We start from the raw sequence: 11,896 nt of genomic DNA on the forward strand, positions 1-11,896 counted from the left end.
TCAAATAATCACTGAAAAGTTCCTGACATATAACAAATTAATGTTATAAACTACTTGAATTTGAACAGACACATAACCTGAAACCCCTTTTATCAAATAGAACCCTCTAAACAGAACAATACTAATTAAGCAATGCATTCATATTTGCAATCTTGTCTCAAACCTCACAGGTGATGCAGCAGGGGAACTTGCTCCTTAAAGGAACAGCTCACCGAAAAACTCATGACTTACTTACATATTTACAAACCCACAGGACGTCCACGTTGGAACAAAAAAGTGAACTACTGAAGAATGGTAATCATGGTGGATATTTTCATATAATGAAAGTGAAAGAGAACCGGGGCTATCAAACTCTAGAAGAAGAAAAAAGAAACCATAACAGTACCATACTGTCACGGTATCATAGAAGCGGTCTTGTGTTCTGAAGCCATACAATAGCTTTGTGTTCGGCAGAGGGAAAGATTGTCAATGAAAATTGAGTAGAATTTCACTCAAAGCTTTCGTGTGGCTCGGAACGGATATGCAATGAGAGTGATGGAAGAAAAGGGGAGTGTTCGGGAAACCTGTTTGGAAAGTCTCGGCCTCAAAAGACACGCCCACAAGCTGCCCACAGACTGGCCACCTGACCCATTCAAAAATCTCTCATCTGATTGGCTGACAACCTGATGCACACATTTTTGTTTTAAATAACCCGTGGTGGAAACCAAGTCACATTTTAAACTTAAACCGGACCAGACAGTCAAAACCTTCTGACTGGTTCACATATAAAACATACCTTTGCTTCACTTCAGTGACAAAAACGTATTTATATACAAATACTGCCGAGTCCAGTTTTTCTTAAGTAGGCTAGAGGAGGAGCATATTAAGGGAGAAAAGCTTTCAGCAAAGCAAGAAGTTAAGCGGCGAGCGAGAGAGTCTAGTTAATCATTTGTCCCTGGCCGTGGTGGATCTAGGCAGCGTGTTGACAACGGGCCCAGTGTTCTCGGAGTATACTGATGGAGATTAGAGACGGACCAATCCAACCATTCACGGGGGTAGACAGAGAGAGTGAGCCAGCGAGAACGAGAGAGAGAAGGATTTGGTGAAAGGGGAGTTACTTATAACAAATGAAGGCTTAACAAAACAAGACATTGAGTCCACAAAGAATTGCTTGAACATCAAGATGTAAGATCTTTCATCAGGAGACACACCAGGGATCAACCCTTCCCAAAAGTTCACGTACAGTTTCCGAATTGCATCCGTGCACCTTTTCTAACATCTTAAACTGATGCGTTCGGGATGCTTCTACAAACACAAAACAAGCCGCTGACCCAAGCGTGACATTCTTACGTAAGCAGTAAAATCTCGGTCACCGTGAAACAAACCCAACGCACATGTTGACAGAGTAATTGTCTGCTGATAGCACAAGCAGACTCGTAACCGCTTACATCTCTGTTCCCTGAAATCAGGTACATCTATACATGACATCAGCTGTCCAAACACGCTTTGGCTACAGTGTGTACCCATCCACGGACTCGAGGTCATCCGTGTCCACCCACACACATACATCCTCTCGGTGCGTGTCGCTATACATGTGTGCATCAGCCCTGTATCGGATTACAATGATGAATTTACAATGACCTCATTAAACTTTGTTACATTGTGTGTTTTTTTGTTTACTGGAGCTGAATGTTTCAGTATGCTGTTAACCGGTTGTTACAGTATGCAAACAGGGCACATCAGGACACACCTGCATTGAAGCATCCTCTACCCACATTCTCTGCATGTTGATTTGTAGGCACATTCCTGCCACCTAGTGGCCATCTCTAGGCAAATCAAGTCAAATGTGTTACTGATGTGACGTGGTGTGGATCATAAAAACATGATCAAATATTATTAATAAACAACATGCAGGGACAGAGAATGTGCAAAAATGTGTGAATATCAATTCTGTGTGAATAGACAATCATAAGTTTGTATTCTTTAAAGGGATAGTTCACCCAAAAATGACATTTCTGTCTTCATTTACTTACCCTCTTGTCATTTCAAAACTGTATGACTTACTTTCCTCTGCAGAACACAAAAGAAGATATTTTGAAGAAAGTTGGTCACCAAACAGCACCGGCACCCATTCACTTCTACTTTCTTCAAAATATCTTCTTTTGTGTTCTGCGGGAGAAAGAAAGTCATTCAGGTTTGAAATGACAAGAGGGTGAGTAAATGATGGCAGAATTTTCATTTTGGGGTGAACTATCCCTTTAACATAAGTAAATGCATTAGCTTACATTAACAAGTTTTTAACATTTTATAATCCTTGTTAATATTAGTCAATGCCATTACAATTGTTCACGTTTGATCACAGAGCATTAACTTATGTTAACAGATAGAACTCGTGTTTTTAAAAACGCATTAGTAAATGCTGAACTCGACATGACCTGCGATTAATAAATGTTGTAAAAGGTTTTTTGTTGTTGTTGTTAGTTAATGCATTAATTAATCTTAACAAATTAGTTTCTGTATATTTAATACCATGTTTACACCAACGAAGATCTCTGTTGCTAAAATATATATAGTGTATTAAATGCAGAAGGGAAGCCCTGTTTTGTATGCGGTGGCGCTGTGACGCATAATGATGAAACATCTGGGCTGAACTAGACTGTCGACAAATGATAAAACCATGACCTGGTTTCGCACACCCAACGAAATGATTCGATAAACATTCTTTCCTTTGTTTATGGTTTTCCATAAAGGAGGCAAGAGGGATTAAACAGTCTCTTTAGTTTACATGCAGGCAAAATAGCAATAAGTCGGTGGTAAGCGGGATAAAAGGGAAGGAAATTCGCATGCAATCATTTTTTGTGTTTTTTTATTGTAGCCTATGTGTTATGTCCGATAGGCTATTTAAAGCACTTTGGTCAACGCCTGTTGTTTTGAAATGTGCTATATAAATAAATGAAGTGAAACATGAAATGAATTAACACTAACATTTGTTTTTCTTCTATTTTTATTGTTTTTCAATTATAAAAGAATCAGCGCACATCCGCATACACTGTTTTAATCGAAAAGCGCTTTTAATACACGGCGTGTATGTGTGTTTATAGTAGTGTGCATATAAATACTATGTCTCCGCTGGTTGTAGTGGTGCCGTAAATCTACTTTTTGCAGGAGAAAGTGTCACACGGCACAAACAGTGCAAAACAAAAGCGGAAGGCCTTCCATACGGGCTAAATACATGTTTTGCCGAGCTTCGCATTACTGCTTCCCCTAAAGAGGAGTCACGGATAGCCACTGTTATAGTTACAGTTATAATGTGAACGGCCTTTTACTCCTTTGCCATTTAATAAAAAAATGTTCAATGCACAGAACAAATCAGACAAACGTGCGGAACTATAATAGCATGGATGTCCTCACACTCACATACCCACACCAAAAGAACCCCTATGTTGACCTTCACATCTGAGCATCAAAGCCAACGCAATAGTGAATCTAGTCCAACAAGTTGAATAAAATATTTCCAATTCAATAAATGTCACCATACATATTTTATGTGATCGGCACAAATAATATTTATTTATGATATTTGACTTAAGTCTGGGTGGTGGGTCATTCAATCCTTACACTTTGGGAACTTTGCTTCTACCAAGTTAGGTCTTTGACCTAGTCAACAAAAGACACAGTAAGTGTCCCCTTTAAAACTTTTTTTTTGCCATCCTGACCACGCATGATTAGATGGTTAGTTGCTTTTTATTATTTGCATTTAACGTGTTTACTCACAAGCCCCACAAGCCCCCTCGAACCTGCGACACATTTCTACGTTAAAAACCACTGATGTACCTTCCTTTTTAGAAAACAACTGATAAAGTGAGCAAAAAGGAAACAGAAGACAAGTAAAAACCATTTGACATCCAGATCTCCAGGCAGATATAAGAACTTGTTCTTTTTTCCAGTCCATTGTGGAAGACGAGGTTCTTCATTTCAAACGTTGTTTTGACCTGCTGGTCACAGATATAATTATTACAATCAAGCAGTTGAATGTAATATTAATGGAAATGTAATATGTACTTGCATAATTGCTAACGCCTTCTTAAATGTGAGCTTTGCTTTATTTTATTTATACACATAAGTAAATCTTTATAGGCTATCCAAAAGAACCCTCAAATGTTTCTGAATGTACAGTGAAATAACAATGAATGCATTTTGATTTGATTGGTTTTAGTCATTCTATTAAATGACAACAATCCTGAGAAAAAAACGACACAAAACAAAACGACATATCAACAAAAATGAAATATGTTTCTATGGGTGTCGCTCCCAATGTAGGCAAAGCACTTGTAAACATGCGGTATGGACTGAAGTTCATCACACGTTCAAGTCAAAATTCAATGCAAATATTTGACCAACAGTTTTGACATTTTACATCTGATGTTATACTTATGCAAAGTAAACTTAACCCCATATTATAGGGTATGTAGATGACTCCAAGTGTCAACCTGCAACACAAACACATACAGTAAAATATTATCATAATACAAGTATAATATAAGTACATACAGTAATATAAATTAAATAATAAAAATATAAAAGGTGTAAAAGAACAAACCTTTATTTATTTATTTATTAACTTATTTATTAAAGTGGGTTGGTCATATATACCTATTTGAAAGCAGGTATAACTTGATGCTGTGTGTATTTGTGCCCTGATGGTTTTCTTTTATGTGTAATTCTCTATCACCCACAGCTAGTTCATCATGAGACACTTGGATTTAAAGCCATAAACAAATCCTATGAAAATGAAACAGCGTCTCTATAAATGCGTTATGCAACCTGCCACATTTCCATTGCACATCTTGTTCAACTTATAATTCTTGAGCATACACCGTGTGTTCAATTTATGTGTTTAAATGGGAAAATAACATTCTGATGGAGGCCGACTAAAAATAAAGCACTTGGACGATGGTTGTTTGCACAAATAATTCATTTCTAACCAATGTATCTATCAACCTGTTCACAGATAAGAATTACGTACGGTAAGACTTTTTAACAGTTTTACACTGTGAATTATCAATTTATGCAATTCAAGACGTGCATGAGCATTGAGGTGAAGCCAGAACATTTTCATGAGTAGCCTGAATGGAACTTACTGTACACCCATCATTTACATGGCTGGTACACGAAAGTTAATCTCACAGGGGTAGGGTTGGGTTTTGATTCACGTACATGTGGCGAATGGTGACCGTCGAACCATTCTTCTCACTATCGGCTTCGAGAATCACACTGAAAAACGACACGCTAATATTTCAACTGGAATTACATGAGGTGAGTCTTTCACGTTCATTTATTGAATATCAAACATTAAATATAAATGACTTATCTATCATTTTATGGTCGTTCAGCAGGATGGCTATAGACGGGACGCTTATGGTGCTCTGTGTAATTCTGGGATCTGGCATCAGTGTAAATCCACCATGGTTCGAGAACATCACAACAGGTCTTTTCAGATCTCCTGGTGATATTCTCATCGGAGGAATTTTCCCAATTAATGAACTCACCAGCAACTTGAGCGAACGGGTGAAGCCAGATGATATTCACTGCAACAGGTAAAATACCAGAGGAATCAAATGATGCATTCCTGCCATGTTGTAGTCACAGTAATTACAACCCCTGATGTTACACTTGGACTAGGAATGATCAGTTTCTATGACAACACAAATAACATTACTTGTGTAGTACAGAAAATTATACAAATTATAAAATGCAGCGGTCAGGTGCTCTCAGAATTCTGAGTTTACAAGTTTTCTCCACTTGCCATGCATTTCTCCTTTTGCAGGATCAACTCTTACGGTCTTTCCATTTCATTGGTAATGAAGTACTGCGTGGACGAGATCAATGCTAAACCGGATCTTCTCCCTGGAATCAAACTTGGCTTTGAGAGCTTCGACACCTGTCAGCAACCGTCCGTCGTCATATGGCCTGTGCTACAGTTTCTCACAAAGGAAGCAACCGAGGAAATGGATATCACCTGTAACTACACTGACTACAAGCCTCGAGTTATAGCTATCGTAGGCCCCAACAACTCGGAGCTGGTGCCGGTCATTGGCAAGCTGATTGGATTTTTTTTAATGCCACTAGTAAGTCGCCAATAAAGGTTTCATTAGGAGTATGCCATGGTCATTGTAATAGCAAAAAGTGTAAAACACATCTAGCAGAATGAATAAACCAGAAAGTAGTTCAATCGATGTAAATAAATACGAAGAAAGTATCTTACCAACAGAGCAATTCTTGAAGTAACGTTATGTCCCATGGCAGATTAGCTATGGAGCCACCAGTGACGTGTTCAGCGACAAAGAGACGTTTCCATCCTTCATGCGCACGGTCCCCAGCGATCGCTGGCAGGCTCTGGCCATGGTGCAGCTTCTCAAACAGTTCGGGTGGAACTGGGTGTCGGTGGTAGGCAGTGATGATGAGTATGGTCAGAAGGGTCAGCGGCAGTTCTCCAGCATGGCCAATGAAGAATCCATCTGTGTGGCCTATCAAGGTTTGATTCCTGTCTACAGCAACCCAGAGGAAACGATAAAGGAGATACTTGATCGCATTGTGGAGGCCAAAGTAGGAGTAGTGGTGGTCTTCTCCCTTCCCAAACCAGCCAGAGACTTCTTCACAGAGGTGAAAAGCTTTTTAATGATTCAACATACAGTGAAAATATAACCTTGACATCTTTAATATTGACTGAGTAAAGCCATGTCAAAGATTGAAATCATATATCATCATATATTAATACTGAAATCGAATTTGATGCTCCTAATCTTTAGCCGGGATTTCACAGACTGGGCACATACTGAAATGGATTAGGGCTGTAATTGCGATTAATCGCATCCAGAATATAAGTTTATGTTTACATAATATATGTCTGTGTACTATGCATATTAATTTTATATTTATAAACACATGCACATACATGTATATACTTAAGAAAAATATGAAACATAAAAATGAATAAACGTTAATTTATCATTTCAATTATTGGTCAATTTAAATAAATAAATCTAAATATTTCTTAAATATATATACATGTGTGTATGTTATTGTGTTAATAAATACAAAATTAACATGCACGTATATTATGTAAGCACAAACATTATTCGGGATGCGATTAATCGCGATTAATCGTTTGACAGCCTTAAAATAGATAAACATGTATATGACCAAACTCGCTGGTCACAGGTTATCAACTAGTAGAATTTAAAATGTGATCGCTTGAGGGATAAAAGATAATTTGGTCCATATTTGCCATATTTAAGTCGTTCTTTGTAAAGACTTTCTAACATCGTCCCTAACAAAATACAGGTGGACAATAGCGAAGTATTTTTACTCTTCGGTGCATTTTTAAGTATCTGTACTTTATTTTACTTTACTATTATATAAAGCATATTTCGCTGATGTCCTTCTGAAACCACGTATCTCCATATTTAGTGATTTTTATTTTTTGTCATAAATCATTATTATTAGTCACCCTTTATGTCTTTAGGTTTTGCAAATATCTAACCAATAAGTCTTAAAACGTGCTTGTCAACTTTGACAAGACAGTATTTAATCAACTAGTATTCCATTTCCTGAAAAACAGCAAATTCGGACATATGAGACTTCGGAAGGACGGCGACGATATCCTACTTTTCACTCCTCTTCATTTCATAAATGCATGTCATTTTTTACCTTTAATACTTAAAGGGATACTTCACCCAAAAATGAAAAATCTGTCATCATTTACTCACCTTCGAGTTGTTCCAAATCTGTATATAAAAAAAAACAGATTTTGCCCCCATTGACTCTCATAGTAGGAAAAATGACTTTATCATTTTTTTTCTGTTGAACAGTTCTGGTGCACTTTTGACTACCATTGTATTTTTTCATAAGATGGTAGGCAATGGGGGTCAAAATCTGTTTTCAAGATTTTACCTGTGTTCACATGTGCTCGTACAGAAATTCAATATGACCATATATTCAGAGATTATTATGATATAGGAAATCAGTTGTTGTTTTTTTGTCTATCCAATCTTAAATGTCCCCTTATGTGTGACATATGAAAACAACCAACTTAGTAGTACTTTGAAATCTGTTTTGTATAAGCAGAGGTATATTTACATATATCCACGAAACCCAAAGATATATACATATACTGTATATTATGTGTTTTACATGTACAGCTATACAGTATATGACATTTCTATATGGTGATTCTCCACCTGTCCAGGTTATCAAACGTAACATGACAGGAGTCTGGGTGGCAAGCACAGCGTGGGCTCTGAACGATGGTGTATCCAGCCTGCCCGGCATCAACACTATAGGCACAGTCGTGGCATTCGCAGACATCACTAGACCTCTCGACCTCTTCACCCCTTACGTCCGTGAGCTCTTCACAAAAATCGAGAAGGAGAGACAAGCGTTAAGCCTTCCGCAGTCAGGCACACCCATCTCCCCTCTGGACAACCCTTGCCCCGCGTGCAGCCAAGTCACCCAAGCCAACGTGAGCATGGTGGAGATAAATCTAGTCCAACGATCAGCTTTCAGCGTGTACACTGCTGTCTACTGTGTGGCACATGCGCTGCATGACCTTCTTGGATGCAATGCCAGCAATTGTGCTGTGGACCCCAAAACACAAAACGTCTATCCATGGCAGGTAATCTCACTGTAAACCTGTTCATTTGAGCGTCTAAAAGTGCTAACAGAAAGTATATTAACACTAATCTTTCCTACAGTTGTTACAGAAGCTCCGAAACGTTTCCATGAATATATCAGGGATCTCGTTTAAGTTTGATAGTGAAGGTAATCCAAACTTTGGCTATGATATACTGCAATGGAACTTTACTGGCAGCACTGTCAACTTTAAGGTGCTTGGATACTTTTATCAGAACCTCACGATTCAGACACACGAAATAAAATGGCACACGGCAAATTCCAAGGTACGAACAGCACATTAAAAATAAACACATAATCCTACAAACTATGACAACTAAAATATTTCCATATTAAAAATGCGGTAAGCAATGCAAGTTGTATTACAATTTCTTACATTAGAATTTAGACATGGCCTTCAAATGAGGTGCACACTGAAAGATGCTATGATACGGTTGAAATCAGCAATGAAACTGGAAAAAGGCCTAAAAAACTACCAAAACCAGACATTTTTGGCTATCCACACTCACGCTGTCCCAGAAGCGCAGACAATTAGATGGAAAATAAAGTCGCAAAAAAATAACAACAGCACACAGACATATACGATATTTTTGGACATTTTAGTAATATTTGTCCAGTAAAAGACATTTATTGCATGCTTACAGCACCTTTAATGCTTAACATTTCCTATTAAATGCCACAGAACCAGCATGTCTTATAACTGTCATTAACTGATGGACGGTTTCTGGAACAGGTGCCAGCATCCACTTGCTCCTCAAACTGTGAGGTAGGACAGGTGCGCAGGGTCAAAGGATTTCACTCCTGCTGTTTTGACTGCATTGACTGCAAAGAAGGAACTTATCTCAACAGAACAGGTGCGTGAACACAACTCTAAAACAGACATGAGTAAACTATGACCCTTGTTTTTCAATTAAAAAAAACGACACGTCTTTAAGATGTATATTAGTAGCAAAAGGACACAAGATGGTGCATATAGTGTAAAGCAGTGGTCACCAACCCTGTTCCTGGAGATCGGCCGTCCTGCAGACTGCAGCTCCAACCCTGCTTCAGCACACCTGTCTGTAATTATCAAGCAAACCTGAACACCTTGATTAGATAGTTCAGGTGTGTTTGATTGGGGTTAGAGCTGAAATCTTCAGGACGGTCGATCTCCAGGAGCAGGGTTGGTTACCACTTGTGTAAAGTAACAGGCCGCGATATTTCAACCAAAAATGAAAATTCTTGAATTCTTGAAAATGTTGAATTTATTTCTTCCGCGGAACACAAAAGAAGATATTTTGAAGGATGTTGATAACCATAACATTGAACCCCTATTGACTCAAATCAATTTCACGGCAGCAGCACAAATAAAATATGTGTGTGTATTTAAGTGTTCCTTGCAGTATGATGCCGACTGACCTTATCTGGCTCTTCTTCTCACTGGCAGATGACATCCAGTGTACTTTATGTCCTGTTGGCAAGTGGTCCACCTTCCGAAGCACACATTGCGTCTATCCCGTTTATACATACCTGGACTGGCCCCACTTTGAGTCGATAGGAATCATGTTTGGAGGAATTTTGTTACTCGCATCACACGCATGGGTAGGGTTTCATTTTTTCAGGAACAGAGGAACTTCAATGGTGAAAATCGCTGGTGGACCGCTGAGCGGCATTACCTTGTTGTGCCTGATGGCACAATGCGCCAGTCTGGTGCTGTTCCTGGGTCAGCCGAATGATATTGCGTGCCGCCTACAGCAGCCCCTGAACACCTTCTTTCCCTCAGTGGCCCTCTCGGTCATCCTCAGCAGTTCCATTCAGGTAATCTGTAAGGAAAAGTCAAGCGTCAATACATGTTAATTACTCGCTTCTGAAAACACTTAGTGAGAGATTTATGTTTAAAAAAATCTATCCATTGTCTTCTTTTACTTGCCAGATTGTCTGCGTCACAGAATTCCCCGAAAAATGTCCCGATCACCTGTCAAACCTGCGTGAGCGAGTAAGCTGGTTTGTAGTTCTGGGTTGCTGCGGGGTCCAAGCGGGGCTGTGCGGTTGGTACGTCCAAGATGGTCCCACCTTAACCCAATATGTCGCCAGTTTGGAGGTGAACTACGTGACCAGATTTCTGCGATGTCCAGTGGAGCCCTTGTTGAACTTTGGCTTGATGATTGGTTTCAACGTGGTGCTGGCACTGCTATCATTCATGTCCACCTTCATGGCTCTAAAGCCACATGGACAATACAACCTGGCCAGAGACATCACCATCTCCTCCTTGATTTATTGTGTAACGTGGGTGATGTTCATCCCCACATACACAAGTCTAAATGATAAGTATAAGTCTGTCGCTCAAGCCGTAGTCAGTTTAGGGAGTAATTTTGGCTTGACAGCAACCTATTTTATCCCTAAATGCCAACTGTTAGTCAAACAGCCTGAACTCAACACAGATGATCATTTTCGTACATTTTTAGAAGGGCCCCCTCCACCTGAAAATCCACCAGAAACGCCATCTGAAACAACAACAGAACAAACAACAACAGAGTAAATCAAGCACAAAACGATTGCTTAATTGATATTACTATCATACAGCTTTGCGTTGTGTTCAATATAACACAGCCTTTCTCATACATTATTGCTGAAAAAAAACGCATCAGGTTTATTTTAAAGGAATAGTTCAGCTTTAAAATGAAAATTCTGTCATCATTTACTCGCCCTGTTGTCTTTTTAAACCATTTGTGATTTTTTTCTTCTGCAAAACACAAAAGATGTTTTGAAAAATGTTGGTAACCAAAAACCGTCGGTCTCCATTGACTTCTATTGTATGGACACAAAACCAATACAAGTCAATGGGAACCAACGGTTTTCTGTTACCAACATTTTTCAAAATATCTTCTTTCGTGTTCTACAGGTTTGAAATTTCAAGAGGGCGTGTAAATAATGACACAATTTTCATTTTGAAGGTGAAATATCCCTTTAAGATAAAAAAGTCTGACTGTTCATTATATGCATGATTTACATTATTGTTAGTAGTAGTAGGATATGAATTATCATAATAATATTTTTATATTAATTAATGACCTATAGTGTAACAAAATGTGAATGAGAAGTAATGAAAATAATTAAATGATTGCAAGACATTCAATAATCTTGGTAGTTATAAATGTCTTAAGTGTTTCGTTTTATATCCAAGAAATGTAATAAAGGTGAATTAAAAAGTCACTCTCTTGCACGCTTGTTTTGTGATATGGCGCCC

At 38.5% G+C, this 11,896-nt stretch overlaps 1 protein-coding gene across 1 annotated transcript; it reads left to right on the forward strand.

Moving 5' to 3' along the window:
- Positions 1–5,088: 5,088 nt before the first annotated feature.
- Positions 5,089–11,293, forward strand: LOC130571423 (taste receptor type 1 member 3). Its single transcript, XM_057362372.1, has 9 exons — positions 5,089–5,295; positions 5,373–5,576; positions 5,807–6,107; positions 6,286–6,642; positions 8,228–8,653; positions 8,733–8,936; positions 9,404–9,524; positions 10,097–10,467; positions 10,583–11,293. Exons 1-9 carry the CDS (start codon positions 5,291–5,293, stop codon positions 11,186–11,188), a joined length of 2,595 nt encoding a protein of 864 aa, XP_057218355.1. The 5' UTR covers positions 5,089–5,290; the 3' UTR covers positions 11,189–11,293.
- The last annotated feature ends 603 nt before the right edge of the window (positions 11,294–11,896 follow it).

Source organism: Triplophysa rosa, linkage group LG20 (genome assembly GCF_024868665.1).
Source record: "Triplophysa rosa linkage group LG20, Trosa_1v2, whole genome shotgun sequence".
NCBI lineage: Eukaryota > Metazoa > Chordata > Actinopteri > Cypriniformes > Nemacheilidae > Triplophysa > Triplophysa rosa.

Coding starts and splice junctions, on each gene's coding strand:
- LOC130571423 (XM_057362372.1), top strand. Junction 8,654..8,732: donor AAAACGTCTATCCATGGCAG/GTAATCTCACTG, acceptor TCTTTCCTACAG/TTGTTACAGAAGCTCCGAAA. Junction 9,525..10,096: donor AACTTATCTCAACAGAACAG/GTGCGTGAACAC, acceptor TCTCACTGGCAG/ATGACATCCAGTGTACTTTA.